At 38.8% G+C, this 16,033-nt stretch overlaps 1 protein-coding gene across 2 annotated transcripts in view; it reads left to right on the top strand.

The window, feature by feature from the left end:
- Positions 1 to 16,033, top strand: part of ACER3 (alkaline ceramidase 3) — a 65,363-nt gene that overhangs the window by 26,722 nt on the left and 22,608 nt on the right. For both annotated transcript variants that reach the window (XR_010607707.1, XM_065653458.1), the window contains exons 3-6: positions 5,116 to 5,168; positions 10,971 to 11,023; positions 13,194 to 13,275; positions 14,387 to 14,422. Coding sequence is in view for 1 of the 2 variants with exons in the window: in XM_065653458.1 (XP_065509530.1) it covers positions 5,116 to 5,168; positions 10,971 to 11,023; positions 13,194 to 13,275; positions 14,387 to 14,422 (224 nt within the window). In the remaining variant the exon portion in view is untranslated. The remainder of the gene's footprint in view (positions 1 to 5,115; positions 5,169 to 10,970; positions 11,024 to 13,193; positions 13,276 to 14,386; positions 14,423 to 16,033) is intronic.

Genomic DNA, 16,033 nt, shown 5'->3' with positions numbered 1-16,033 from the left:
TTTCATTACAGCATCTGGGAATAGTCCCGGCAATGCTGGAGTTCATTTGTAGAGATTGTACCCTTGTGGTAAGCAAGGTCTCTCCTGTCTCTTACACTGTGGAGGGAAACCATTAGAAGACAAAATAATTCAATAAAAAATGTTCATTTAATTCCGCTCTTTCATCTCGTTTCATTCTTTGACTGTTTATAATTGTTTGCTGGAGCGAGTTGAGAGAAGGGAATGGAGCTGGGGAAGGGGCTGGAGCACAAGTGTGATGGGAGCGGCTGAGGGAGCTGGGGGTTCAGCTGGAGAACAGGAGCTGAGGGGAGACCTTCTGATCTCTGACCTGCCTGAAAGGAGCTTGGAGCCAGGGGGGGTCGGGCTCTGCTCCCCAGGAACAAGCGCCAGGACCAGAGGAAACGGCCTCAAGTTGCACCAGGGGAGGTTGAGGTTGAATCTTGGGAACAATTTCTTCCTCAAAGGGCTGTGGGGCATTGGAACAGGCTGCCCAGGGCAGTGGTGGAGTCACCGTCCCTGGAGGAGTTGAACAGATGAGGTTCTTAGGGACATGTTTTAGTGCCAGGCTGGTTTAATGGTTGGACTTGATGATCTTGAGGGTCTTTTCCAACCAAAATGATTCTACAATGCAGTATGTTGTTTATCTTTTAGTTCCATTCTGTGATTGTAAGAAACCATAGGTGTAATTCAGCTCCAGATTCAAACACCTAAACAGAGGGGTCTGTCTTCCATTGCAGTCAGTAAAGCCTAGAGAATCATTTGGCTTATCCTAAAATATCCCTGAATTTCTCCTTATAATGCCAGTCTCTTTAGTGGAAGCTTTGACACCTAGTTCATGTGCACAAACCTCAATAAAGGTGTTTGCACCTGGAGCATCCTTCCTCCAGAATGTTTTCAAAAGTGCCTACATAGTTTAAATTCAAACCACATCTATAAAATCATGATAAACTGTTTTTCTATAAAGGCTTTAGGTTTATGATAAGAATTTTGAATGCTGATGGTTAATCTTTTCTATCAAAATGACTTATCACTGATTATGTGATACTTCTGCTTCTTCCTAAAACTACTGAAAAATTCGTAGGGGATGTTCATGTTCCCCTGAGTTCAAATCCTGAGAGTTTATATGGTTCATATATGGAGCTAGATCTCGTGTATAATGCCAGATTATTTCTAGCATGGATATTACCTTGAAGTCTTTGATGGTGTTGAAGGACAGTGTATGAGGTAGAGTTTGCAGATACGTTGCTTTTACATCACTAACACAACTATTGGGTCAACTGACAGGAACCACATATTCACTGCAGGACAAAAAAGACCATGTTAGCCTACATTTAGCAGCTAACCTGACTTTACACTTAGTCTTTTTAAGTGCTGTTCTGATCTCATAATATTGTGACTTAATGCGTATTCATTTTCTATGTATATCCCCTGTAACAAGAAAGGTCCATTGATGTAAAAATGCTGACTGACTTGTAGTATCTCTGAAAAAGTGAGTTACGTAGTTAGAGGGGAAACAGTATCGCTTTTGATGATGTTAAAATGTCACAACCGATATGCAGCTTTTAGCGAGTTAAGCTTCTTTGCAAAAGGAAACACCTAAAATGAAAACCGTAACCCCTGCTTACAAGATAAGGAGCAAATCTATTGCTTGGTTGGTGAATTGCTGTATGGGAACGTTGCTTTCATTGAAAATGGATGTAATTGCAGTGGTTGTGTTCGCTCATATTTTGAAAAGTACAGAGCTGGTAGAACGTCTCATTGCAGCAATGGTTTTTGTGAAGTAAATCATTCCCTAGAAATGTCTTCATCTTGAAGTTACATGATGAGAAGTATATCTAAAGATAGCCGCGTTCCAGTAGATCTGCAGGCGGAGCCTACATATGAAAACACTTGAGCTTAAGTATTAAACCGCGATTTATTGGGGACAAATACATGTCAAGCCGCATGTAAATGTATGTGTTATGCATTAACATGACTAAAAGGCGGCAAGCTCTGGGCCTAGCAGAGGAAATAAAGTTTCCTTGCTATCCTTGACATGTAATATGTGTTTTCTCCTTACTTTGCAATGTTTTCAGCACCAAGCACTAACACTAACCCTGCATTGAGCCACAAAACAACAACTCTGACTTGCACAGCTCTTGGCTCAGTGAGTGTAGCATTAGATATTAGTTCCCCGCTGAAGTTTACCAGTTATATAGTGATTTTAGTGGAGCAGAGTATGACTGTGCTTCAGTTCGGTCTGTCGTCTCTTCATGCACTTCCCTTCTTCTTCCCTTTTGAACAGATTCATGAAGCTTTTTGCACAGATCTGTGTTACACCATAACATATGCCAAAGGTGGCAAATCAGAAACTTGATTCTTAGTTCATTCTGTGTCTAGGTGTAAAACATTTTTGTTACCCCCCTGCAACGTAAAACATACCTTTTTAAGTTATGCCTCTGCAATAAGTAGGTATAAAGGGGATACGTAAAGAATCACAGTTTTATTCTTTAGTCTGCATTTAAACTATCTCTTTAAAAAGGTGCTATTGTGCACAGTTACCACAGGAGTGTTTGAGGAAATGTTGTCTGTGCAGTCTTGAGAGGGACACTGTCATTTGCTGAGTAATCTAGTTGTATAATTTCTATAGTCCTGTAGTATCCTGGGTTTTCCGTTGAATGCTCTTGGAACACCAAACAAACTCGAAAGAAGATGGTAACTCCCTTTTTACAAGGAGTCACATGGAAAAGATGAGGGGTAATAGGTGCAAATTACTCCTGGGGAGAGGGAAATTTTTAATTATGAGAACAATCAGCCACTGGAATAATCTCCCCAGGGAAGTGGTGGATTCCCCAACATTGGACACTTTTAAGATTCAGGTGGACATGGTGCTGGGCCTTCTTGTCTAGATGGTGTTTTTTCCAAGAAAGGTTGGACCAGATGATCCTTGAGGTCCCTTCCAACCTGAGATTTGATGATTCTATGTTCATGAGCTCCATCAAGATTACAGCAAGCTGTGTTGCAGCCATTTCCAGTAGAAGTTTTGATTTGAAGAAGGACCATATGATGGTTCCCTGTAAATTCTCCTTGTTTCCAATAACCATTTTATTGCTCCACCATATAGCTACAGCATTGTTCTCCAAAGCATACTAAACTTTCATAATCAAAGAAACTCCAAGTATGATCATTACACAGAAGCAAAAGATTTAAAAAATATTTTTAGAAATTAACTGTAGTCATGGTATTAATGACCTGAAACACTAATATCTGCAGCGTTCTTGATTTTTTGCAAAGACCGAAAGGAAAAATAATATAGAAATAACTGCTGCTTGTCTGAAGGGGAGGAGTTTAGTAGCTGTTTGTTGAGATTTACAAACCAAATAACATCAGAAAAACCCAACCAACAAAACCCCAAAAACAAGCAAACAAAAAAACCCCATAATAACAAAAAACCCCACCAAAAGTCTCTGACAACATATTTTGTTAATTTAAAATCAGTCTAAATGTCTCATGCAATGATTTTACCCATATTTGAAAATTACACTTGTTATAAACTGTCAGGGATTGCATCATGAAATACTGAAATTGCAGTGACAGCCAAGATAATGGATGGTACTGTTTTAATGATGATCTCAATGTTGTTGGGTTTTTTGTGGTTAGTTGGTTTGTTTTGTGTTTTGGTTTAGTTTGGTTGTGTGGTTTTTTTTTTCCTTCAGAATGAACAGTAGTTATAATATATTCTGTATACGTAGAAAAATGACTATGAGAATTTCTCATCAAAATCTCAATGAAGATGAAAAGCAGTTGTTGCTTGTTGTTCAGAAAAAATTTTCAGAAGCAAACAAATCTAATCAGAATTTACAGAAGTGCATATGGTGGTTTATGTTCTGGTAGAGCCATGCTTCGTTTTCCCAGAGAATTAATGACATTGAAGTATTTGGCAATACGTTTTTAATTGTCGGTTTATTACAGTTCTATGTTTCAGTAGAGTTACGTGCGAAGTTATTTGAGTTTGCGTAATAATCCCTGTTCTAGTCTAATGGCATCTGAAGAAACATCTCCAGACATGTCTATCAACTGGGAATCCTTTACAAAATGCACAATTTGTTGGGTTGAGGTCTGTTGGTGCATCAGTGTGTGGAAAAGGTTTATGCTCTTGCAGCAAAACACAGCAGCACTACCCAGTGATCAAGGCTGGAGTGCAAATTACTTGGCTTTCTCTGAAACTGGAGTCTGAGGTAAAACATAATTTCTTGAAGGGAGATAAGACGTCGCTTCTTGCAAAATAAAAATGAGCTGGTGCTTAATGCGAGTGTTTAACTGGTAACGTTTCAAAGTCATGAATGATACATTAAATACTCTACCAGCTTTGCTCTGAACGGTGAAATCGAACTTCCAAGAAATATTGTCCTTGTCTATCTGAAAAAGCTGTGTATAGGCAAAGTGTAGATCTCATAAATTAATTTCGGAACTAAATTCAGTTTAAAGATAAAATATTTCAAATAAAAATCATTAAATAGAAGGATGAGCTTCCGAGGAGAAGGCTTGGAAATGGTAATCTCATTTCACAAAATGAATCCATAATGCATGGGGTTTGTTTGTTTACCCTGAATTTTTAGTTCTGAGTTCTGGTAGCAATTCATTTCTACTTCTAGAGCTGACGAAAAGCTCCTTGTAAAATTTACCATTTAAAACTGGACAATAAACAGAAATATCACAGGCTTTCAGGAATACTAGCAGTTCAATGATGCTTTGTGTTATAGAAGGATTAAGACAGATAAATCTTAATGTACTTAAAATTAAAAATGCAAAAGAGAGGAGAAATAGAATGATAATGTTCCATTCATTCTGGGTTCCCTCTGCTCCTATCCCCATGGAGATTACACCAATTCATAAGAGACAGTATTGAGAGGAGGGAAAGAGGACACCCACTCCTCCAAAAAAAACAAATTCAAGGACATCACTGGTGACTGAAGTGTAAAGTAGGAGGCTGTGGAAAATTGAAGTTTTGTTCCTGGAATGTGATGCTGATGTTCTAATTTTTTTTCCCCGGTAAAGTTCATGCATTTAAGTTAATACACCTGAAAGCTTTATGTGTGGACTTCTGTGCTAACCATAGATTTGATTTGTTTTCAGCTGTGGGATTGGGATCTTGGTGCTTCCACATGACCCTGAAGTATGAAATGCAGGTGAGAATTGATAAGTAGCTGTAATTCTTTTTATATGCATATATCCCTATATATTCATGTTGCTGTTTCTTGATTAAATGAAATATATAACATATGTTATATAATACATAACATAACTTCATCTACCTCAAGTATCGTTGTACGTGTCTCCTGCTCTCAACAAAAGAGTAGCACAGGTCTTGTTTCATTAGGTATTTTCCACCAATAGATAATACGGGAATATATAGTTGCGCCTAAAATAAGAGCTATAATCAATTGCTTGTGTTGGTAGAAGATACTTTATCCTTTGGGAAATTATACTATCTTTTTATGTGAGGTGTTATTTTAAAATTCCTACAGCTTTGGCTTAATAGAAAGCAGTATAGACTAGAGTTATTGTTACTTATTTTATCCTTTTTTCATCTTAAAGTTTTCTATTATGTTTTCTATTTATCTAGATGTACCTGTAGCATTAATACTGAATGCAGTATCTTCCGAGTAGCAATACCTGAGTCTGTCTTTCTCTCTTATTCTCAAATAGAAGGTATTCAGTAGTAAGTTCAAGTCTTAACTTGGATAATACTCATTTGTATGAGTATAGGTGTTTAGTGTCATTTTAGACCCTGTGAGTGTTCTCTCCGGCCTCCAGCTGCTGTCCCACAAAGGTGGCCTCCGTCACATCTGCCAGTCTTGAGTTGGGTGTATTGGAGATGACAAAGCATCTCAGGTGGCTTTAGGCACCTACCTCTTGGCAACTGAATTGAGTCCTGGCTTTCTACTGATTGTAAAGGGACCCGAGACACTAAGTATGTGGACACCAGAAGTTCGATGTCTTAAACTTGAACTGAGTTATAAACTGTGTAGATGTTTGCCTCCATAATGCTCTGGTTTCTGTCTCTCGCATGTGCTGGAGACCGTCAGCCTCCGTGGAGAATGCTCTTGCCACCATGTAAGACTATTTGGTGCTTTTCCTGGCATGAAAAAGATGTTTTCTAGATCTATCTCACCATTCCTTCCTCAACTGAGATGTAATTTACCTACCATTTCTTGAAACTGCCTTGAATTTCCACCTTTTCATCTCTCTTCCCTCAGCAGCTTCTTCCCAATTCTGCCAGAGTTTCAAATCCTCTTTCTTACACGGATACAGAGGTGAGCAAGGCCACCCTGAAACCCAGATCATTAAAATGATCCAGGCTTAAAACAGTCTTATGTGGGTGTTGGGTTTGTGTGTGTGTGTGTACGTAGAGGTTATTTTAATCCAAATCACTTCGATGATACTTACCATGTAGTTCTGGTGTCACATCAGAACAAGGGGCCTACAAATGGTAGTAAGTAAAGGGTGGGCAGAAGCAGAGGAGAGTGAAACAAAGAAATAAATTTAACAGCAGAGTTAATGATACTGTTAAGCAGGCATTCTTTATTTTATCAGCATTGGGGAACACTGGAGATCATCCTCCATAAGTGTTCCAACGACTGGATTCTCTCGCGTTGCTTATATTCACGCAGTTATCACATATTCATGACAATTTTGGAAATTTTTAACATGCAGTACATCTATACTAAGAAATAATGGATAAAGTTAGTTATAATTGATTAGTTTCTTACATCTATTAACTATTAGTCAAATATAAGCTAAGCACTCTGCTTCTAAACCATATATTACTCAATCTTCTGTCTCCCTCTTGTCATGCAGAAGGATCTAAAACTTGAAAAATATCCCCTCATTTTGCAGGTGGTTACAAAGCATTTATCATGTCAATTGGTTAACGATGGGTATGTCTTTTGTAACTTAATCATAGTATACATTAATTTAGCAGCTTCTCTTCAAGAGGGGAGCAGGAATGTCTTGCATCATCTTTCCCATGAGAGTTAAAAGACTTTGTGTGAAGCTGAGAAAATGCACTTACTAATTTGGCAGCCAAGCAAAATCCGCGAGCGGCTCATAATTACTCTGATAGCAAGCTCATCGGAATCATCGGAGAGGAAACATTTCAAACAGTAAATAATCTTTTCTCATTCCCTTTATCTCGTGTTTAGATTAAAAGTCAATGTTGACAGCTGTTTGAAGAGATTTATTTTTTTACTTTGGCTGGTCAATTCAGATTGCTTAATTAGGAGAAATGTGAAAGATTCTGTTAGTGCAAGCAGTTTTTTTAGAATACTTCTGAAGCGATCACCTCTCTTTTTCTCTTATTTTTCTGAGAATCTGCTCTATTGTGCATTTCTCAAGAATCCAAAATGCTTATTTAACCAGTGAAATCAGCTCACTGAGGTTCCTTCTCTCCATGTTTCTTCATCGTTCAGATATGTCCAGACATGCTGTTGACAGGATTTCTGGAAGCATTAATTCCTTTTGTTACAGAAGCCATTGTCTTCTGCAAGCAAATTCCAACTAGGGTCTTTTGGGAGGCTCTTTGAGGTTACAGTTACATCCCCGAGAAGCTGCCAGCAAATGAACTTAAGAGTGGAATCAACTGTCCAAATTTGAAAAAAAAATCCTATATTGTATTTCTTAGTCTTTTTTTTTCTCTCTCTTTCTTTTATGAGGCCTTAAGTGACTCATGCTCTTAAAGTGCTGCATGAATGAATCCTGCAGCTAATTCCTATCAGACTTGGTAAGGAATATCACTGAACTTAGAAATAGTAACTATTAGTACGTGTCCCATCCCAACAGACGGGATGAGGGATGAGTTAACTCTGAACGCGACACGCGCCCTCACTCAACAGATGACATCAGGTGTGAGTTAACTCTGGGTATTAACTCTGGGTATTCCTGTGCGATTATGCAAAGTGAATAACAGAAAATCACTCCAGGGGTCCAATTCAGTTATGAATTTACTAAAAGCATGTGGTGCAATACATATTACAGCGATCAGTGACTTGGCAAAAGTATGTTATAATATCACAAAACTTTATCAATACATTGACAGCAAAAGTCCTTCTAAAAATGGTGGATTGGCAACAATTAGTAACTATAATGCAAAATTTAACAAGATTTCAGTAGCAGAACTTAAAATGATATTACTTTTATATGTTCGAGTAAAAGGAAAAATAGAAGAGAGAGAAGGAAAACTAAGATGTAAGAGAGAGAGAAAGAGGAAGATATCACCACTCCACAGGTTATCACACACAATCACACAGAATCACAGAATGTCAGGGGTTGGAAGGGACCTCACAAGCTCATCCAGTGCAATCCCCCCGCCGGAGCAGGAACACCCAGATGAGGTTACACAGGAAGGTGTCCAGGCGGGTTGGAATGTCTGCAGAGAAGGAGACTCCACAACCTCCCTGTGCAGCCTGGGCCAGGCTCTGGCACCCTCACTGAGAAGAAGTTTCTTCTCATATTTAAGTGGAACCGCCGGTGTTCCAGTTTGCATCCCTTACCCCTTGTCCTATCATTGGTTGTCACTGAGAAGAGCCTGGCTCCATCCTCCTGACACTCACCCTTTATATATTTATAAACGTTAATGAGGTCACTCCTCAGTCTTCTCCAAGCTCAAGAGCCCCAGCTCCTCAGCCTTTCCTCACACGGGAGATGCTCCGCTCCCTTCAGCATCTTCGTTTCCCTGCGCTGGACTCTCTCCAGCAGTTCCCTGTCCTTCTGGAACTGAGGGGCCCAGAACTGGACACAATATTCCAGATGCGATGCAGCGATGTCCGGTGGAGGGAGGGTGGTCGCGCTGAAGACTTCGGTCGCGCTGCGCGGCATATACGTGCCACACCTCATGCCACACGTGAGGTCCTTTTATACCCCAGTTCATTTACATGTGGGCACTTCATCTCCTCCCTCTGTTCACTCTTCAAGCTAATTAGGACAATTCTTCTGGAAATGGGTCTGGGCTCTTCAAACTAGGGGAAAGTTCACGATACTGAGCAGAAGTGAGTTGTTTCGCCCATCAGGGGTAGCTGTTGGTTCGTGGTTTCTCCTGATAACTGGTTGTCTGACAGAAGGTTCATCTCATTCCAATTAGGCCATGAGGCCTTCACAGTGATTGACAAGGTGCCTGGCACCATAACCATCTATCTCTTCCGCCAAACACATCACCTTGGGAAAGATAAGGGGGATGCCTGCCTACACAGCCTTCTATCTTATCCTCCCAAAGTAACAAAAAACAGACGTTTAAGACATAACATAGCACTTTGTTCTGCTAAGGATGAAGGGAGCGCTTCAAGGTTGTCACAGGATGAAGCTGAATTCAGCTGTCGCTTCTGTTTTTCCCTCTCCAAGGCATCACAGCAAAGGTAAACTAATGTGATGGCAAAGTGCTACCTAATACTCCTGTTAACTTCAGCTGCCATCTCTGTTCCTGATACTTACTTTGTGCTACCTGTTGTGGTCCCCGACCCTATAATTTATGGATTCGGGGATTTAAACCTTTTTCTGCAAAGTTACTTGTGTACTGGATCAGCTGTTGGGCCTGGCTCACCATGGGAGTGTGGGCAAAGAAGCAAGAGATGCGTTTAGCAGTATCCTGAAACATTTCCTCAAGTTTCTGTGGCCAAAACCACAACAAGCTAATAGTTCACACTCGAGATAACACATTTCTCTCCTTCTGTAAAGAACTAAATTGCCTCTTTTTCCCCGCCCCAATATGAAATTTCAAAACTGAAAGTTTTTACCTATGCAATTCAAGTTCTCCCGAAGCAAGCAGAATCAGGTTGGCTTTATAAAAGAGTTTGCATAAGCTGGTGTTGCTCTTAATGAGTCTCATTATTCAGAAAAACATAATCGTGAACTTGTTGAATACCCTGTGCCAGTAGTAGGAAGGTAATTTGTGTACAGGCACAGCCATCAACAACTTTCAGTGTGATAAGGGGAAAAGGTCAAAATCTCATTTGCATCCAGTTCTTATTTTTCTTAGAAAAGAGTCAAACCTGGTGTTACAATTCTAAGTTGCCTCACTAGTAAGGTTTGCTTAATGTACTGGAAATCAAGAGGCTGTGGGTCTTCACTGATCCACTTGTGTGCTTTTGCATTTTCATAATTTTCAGTCCTTCATAAGGAGGTAAGATTAACTATATATTCTATGATGTATTTATAAGCAGAAATTTTTTAATGTTCTTTGAGAAAAATTTAGAAGAAAATGATGCTATGATTTTTTTTTTCTTTGTAATGATAAATAAATGGCAATTTTGAGCATACCAGTTCTTGAGAAATCACCTCTCTTGTGATCACTATTTTAATTCCATCTCCATTTAGGTGGCGAGTTCCTGGAGAAGTAACTGAGCTGTAACCCACCAATCTTCTCCCAAAGTGTAAAAAGTATTTAAGCCAAGAAAACATTAAATGGCAGGAAAACAAACAAACTCACAAACCAAAAATGCCATTAAAACAATGTAAGAAATTTCCAAAATTAGGAAGTAACCATGCAAGTACATCACAAGGTACTTCCTAATGGGCTAAAGTTCTATTTTGTGTTACGGAAAAAAATTTATTTCAGTTTTGTTGCGAGGCTTGTAAGAAACTGCTACTGGCTGTATTGAGCCAGCTCTAAATGGTGTGGTCTTATTCAGTCAGACTTCACAAAACTAATTCTTATAAATGTTTCAAGAAGTATAAACAGCAAGAAAGACATGATCCTTTGAAGGTGTTGGCTTTTTATGAAACGTCATATTCAAAAGGTATTCAGAATATTAATGCAGCGAACTTTCAGTAGTTGAATAGCATTTGACACTGCTAAATACTGAAGTACAGTCAAGAAGCTGGATATCCAAACGACTTAAAAACTCATGTTTTCTTAAGACTTGCTTCTCCTTAATTAACTTAGACAAGCGTATGAGATAAAAGTAGTTTTCATGTTTTGATGTCTCTGCTTTTTGTAGCTGTTGGATGAACTGCCAATGATATACAGTTGTTGTGTGTTTGTCTACTGCCTGTAAGTATTTGTTAAATGGGGGTTTTTTTCTGAATATTTATGAAATGTTGACTTTTGAAATGTAGAATCTGTGAAGCCAAATCCAGTGTATAATGAGGTCAACACTGAAACTTCCACTAATTTCAGTGAGATCTCAATTTTGGTAGCACTGCAGCATTATAACTTGGCCATTAGAGCACCAGGCTGGCTTTAATCCTAATTTTTGCTAATTTAGAAATATTTTACCAGTGTTTGTTTAGCAGGAAAAGAAAACAACTCTTGTTGAAGACTGTTGTATAAAACCAGAGCTGAGTGTTGCTTGATATGTAAACAGCAGACATAATAAAATCAATTTCAGTAACGCCTACAAAATTATCAACATTGTAATTTATTTGAGCTGTATTTCTCTGATATAGTCTGACTCCAAATGCAAATTTCTGATTTCTGGTTAAACCTGCTTTCCACTCATCTGGAAAATTAAAGAAAAAAGATTTTATGAAGAGTTAATCGCCTATTTTGCGGACTGTTTTGGAACATGCATAACAGCTTAATGCTGTGCCAGGATGTTTTCTCCCATTTAATTTTGGGAGGAATGTAGCATTTGGTGACTGTAAAGATATTGTAAGTTGGATTTTTCTTGCCGGTTGCTGCAAGGTCTGGATTTAACATGATTTGTCCTATCACTTGGAAAATCCAAATTATAAATCAACTTGTTGCAGACAAAAAGATTTAAAAAATCATCTTTTTGCTTTCGAATATATCAAATATTCAGCTCTTGAAAACTGGAATATCTTTGGTGAAGATTACGGGTAGCTTGCAATGGAGCTGGGATGCTGTAGGACTAAACCCACGTGTGTGGAAATTACCATCAATTTGTGATTCATACATTAGTATGATTTGTGCAAACTCAGGACCAGAATCATAATGCCCCTGTTAGTGGAAATATTTAAATTGTAGCTCCCCATCTCCTTGAAATTGCCTTTGCATTTATTTTATCTGATTTTAGTGTGATTGGGGAAGAGGATGAGAAATGGCTATAAAAATCTGTTCGAAAAAATAATCATGCTTATTTTGTGCAATGGTTACTCTATTATTTTTCGAAAACACTGATGTCTCTTGCTGCGTTTATAGCTCTAATAAAATTCCGTGTATGTATGTTTGGTAGTAATTAAAATATTCTGAAGAACGAAATAATGTTTCGTTTAGGAGGCCTTTAATAATAGTTTGTTTTATTTGAAGGTAGCTGGTGGGCTGGTTCTGCACAAGACATTCCTTTGTACATCATTTAGTCCTCCTGACTCTCAAGCTGTATAATTACTTTTGCTATGCTTGTACATTTTTATTTTTCCAGATATTCCTACGTGGTTTTTTTACTTTGTTCCCTTTTATTCATCCATGATGGTGTCTAGTTCCCAAAGTTAATAAACAAACTAGGCAGCTGTAACGTTGAGTTATATAGACAACTTTCTCCAGCCCTCATGACTTTTGTTTCTCCAAGTTCATTTTTTGTCAGGTTTTTTGGACCTTTTTTTTTTTTTTGTGATGGAGACATGATCTGAGATGTGGGTCTATAATTCTGTCACAACTGTGACTGAAGCGTAGCGTAGAGATTATGAAGCTCATTTTAATTAGTTAGTTTGCATACTGGGAGCAATTAGCTGGTTTTTTTGACCTACCCAATCTAGCAAATTTACTGCACTGTGACTGTAGTAAAGTCATAAACAATCTGCATTTTAGCAGATCTCTGGAGTTCACTGTTTGGTGAGTTAGTCCCTTTCCCACGCTGCCCTCAGCTCACAGATATAATGTTTTTTGGCAGCCGTATTGCATTTTAAACTCATTTCTAATTTGCCATCCATTATCACCCCTTAAGCACCTTCTGAAAACGCTGCTGCTTCCCAAACTCTTTCCACTGACTGGGTTATTTTTTTGTATATGTGTAACCTTATTATGGGGTTTTTTTACACTATATTTAAAAAAAAAAAAAAAAAAAAACCACCAAACTTAGTAAAATTGTGAATTTTTATATTAAACCAACACATTTTTATTGGAGGAGCTACGATTTCTTGGAGGGTGTAAGACTCATTTGGATCAATTTTCTCACAAGTTTTGCGATCATATACCTTGAAAAAATGCTTCCTGTGTATGGTAAGTGATGGATGATATCACTCTCCTTTATTTTCTGTTCCAGGTATGAATGTTTCAAGTACAAGAACACAGTCAATTATCCGCTGCTTTTCTTGTTAATAACATACAGCTTCATAGTCAGCATTGTAAGTAACTTTTTCTAATACGGCATTTTCACCTTTAGATTGAGTTTTCCTGCCAGTAAAGGAACTTACACAGGCACTAGTGGATTTGTCTCGCTTCTAGTCAAGAAGGAAAAATTACTCTTTTGTTGGGAAAATTATGGGCTGGCCAGAGAAACCCGAAATCTTTCTATCTAAACCACTGTGTGGAATAAATGAAAAAGAAAAGCAGTAACCCAGTTGTTACAATGGGAGTGTGAGAAAAACAGTCACTGTTGACTTGTTTCGAGACCTTGGACAAGCTCATTCCCCATCTTCTCTCACTTTAATTCACCTACAGAAATGAGAAAAACCCTCTTCAGCAGGCTGCAAGAAGTGAACTGTGCTGTGCAGTCCAGTGTATTAACTCGTGTTTTAAAACAAAAGCCAGAATGAGAAAGGAACTTAACTGTTAAAAAAAATAGAATTTTAATTGCGTCGTGGCGAACTCGATTCCATTTCTCAGCGCAGTTTGCTCCCTTTATGAATAAAATAAATTTTAAGCTGGCTGTCAACCATAGATGGAATCTTCTTCATTATTTTTATTGATAACACTTTTTTTTTAAGAAATGGTTATAAGTCACTTTCTGCCTTCAAAGTACTTGCCTGTTCTCTTCGGTGCCTCCTAAAATTTTTTACACTTGTGCCCTTCTCTCTTCAAAAGCAGAAATTGAATGAACCGAATTAACAATAGGAAGAACTCCTAGATTTTTTGTGAAATTAACTGAAATGTTAAAGCATTGTCAAAAGCATTAATGACAGCAAATCAAAGTAGAGTGCATTTTCTTCTTGTTACACATATCAATAAAGTGCCTGATAATTTCTGCGTCATAACTGGTTTTGCATGTGTTGCAACTTCGTTAAATGAGGAGATTTTTAGATGTTAATGTCTCTATTTGTGCTTCTTAATTTAAATTAATTCCACAGTTAAAACTTCAAGTTTTACCAGAAGAAATTCAAATGTTTAATCAACTTTAATGGTGCATGGATAGGCTCTCATGTCTTGATTCTAAAAGAACAAGTCTTGCCAATATTTACATGAATAATGTTACGATTGTTCTCTGTTGCAAATTATTTTTTTTTTTAATCTTTCCAGGTTTACTTAAATTTGAAAGAGCCTGTATTCCATCAGGTAAATCTTGCTCTGTTGGAGAAGCTAATCTTGTTTTAAATTATGCTTCTTTAGTGGGATGTTTTACAGGATTTTATAGCTGGAAGGAAAACAGAAGGCAAGCGTGATTTGCCTCTTGCTTCTTCTTTCAGCAGTATCGCTGCCCGTCGTGTTGCCATCCTCGGTGACCTGAAAAAAGCAGAATAGTTTAATGTGTGTTGTGTTTTAGCATTTGTTCCTAATATTTCAGGTGGTTTTCATGAGTGGCAGGTGTAACGAGGTGACCCCCGCTATGGGCTGAGGTGTGTGTGAGGGGAGGGTTCATGAGTCCTTGTCCCCTTCTTGCCATTGGCAGCTGCTGTGAAACGGTGACTTGACACCGGAACCTGGCTGGGGCGGCTTAGCACCATGGTTTGCTCTCCGCTTTCACTTATTAGTTTGATTTTCTGTTTTTCTGGGTTTGTTTTTGTGTTGTGTGGGGTTTTTTTTTTATATTCTTTTTTTCTCTCTCTTTTCTTTTTTTCTCTTTTATTTTCCTCCTTTTATTTCTTTTTTCCTCCCTTTTTCTCCTTCTCTCCTTCTCCTTTTCTTCTCCTCTTCTTCTCCTCTTCTTTTTCCTTTTTCTTTTCTCCTTCCCCCCCCTTTCCTTCCCCCCCCTTTCCTTCCCCCCCCTTTCCTTCCCCCCCCTTTCCTTCCCCCCCCCTTTCCTTCCCCCCCCCTTTCCTTCCCCCCCCCTTTCCTTCCCCCCCCCTTTCCTTCCCCCCCCCTTTCCTTCCCCCCCCCTTTCCTTCCCCCCCCCTTTCCTTCCCCCCCCCTTCCTTCCCCCCCTCTTTCCTTCCCCCCCTCTTTCCTTCCCCCCCCCTTTTTCCTACCCCCCCCCCCCTTTTCCCTCCACCCCCCTCTTCTTTCCCCCCCTCTTTCCCTTCTTTTTGCTTTTTTCCCTTTTTTCCCTTTTTTCCCTTTTTCTTATTTTTCTTTTTTTCTTTACTCAATTTTACTTTCTGTAAATTCAAGCTGAATTTAAGCACAGAATTTCTAGGGTTGTGTCACAGACCAGCTGCTTCGGTCTTAGACATTTTAAGGCACATTTGCTGCAGGTTCCTTTTGTAGCAGCCCAAGACTACTAATAAGCATCCACTGCCCATGGGGATAGGACTCGTATCACTTGCCTCTTCACGGGAGCTTAGAAACCACGCTCGTCTCTGTGTGCCGTGAGCAGTTTTCCCTCATTTATGATTTTTTGATGAGGGATAACAGCTGAAAAATTGCCAAGCAAGAGCACAGAGCTCTTTGCAGGCCAGAGCTTTAAAGCCTTAATTTCCGAAATCGGCTGTGCCATCACTGGTCCAAATGTACCTGCTGCATCAGCAGCTGTAAAAATGATGTGTGATTCCTGTTGGTGGATTAGCGAAGCACTGATGAATAAAATAAATTCCCAGCTGCTCCAAATAATCTCTGCTAGAAACATGAATTGTTACTCACAGATAAAAAGAGAAACTTGCAGGGGTTTTTTTGATAATGTTAATAAAATCCTTTCTGATTTTTTTTTCCCTTACTTATATTTCTGGCAGGAAGATGCTGGCTGGGGTGAAAGTGGCGATTTCTGATGCTTTTACTAAGCTGGCTATAACT

Source organism: Caloenas nicobarica, chromosome 1 (genome assembly GCF_036013445.1).
Source record: "Caloenas nicobarica isolate bCalNic1 chromosome 1, bCalNic1.hap1, whole genome shotgun sequence".
Lineage (NCBI taxonomy): Eukaryota > Metazoa > Chordata > Aves > Columbiformes > Columbidae > Caloenas > Caloenas nicobarica.
Note: the sequence above shows the minus strand (reverse complement) of the source record. Positions and strands in the feature narration are given on the sequence as shown.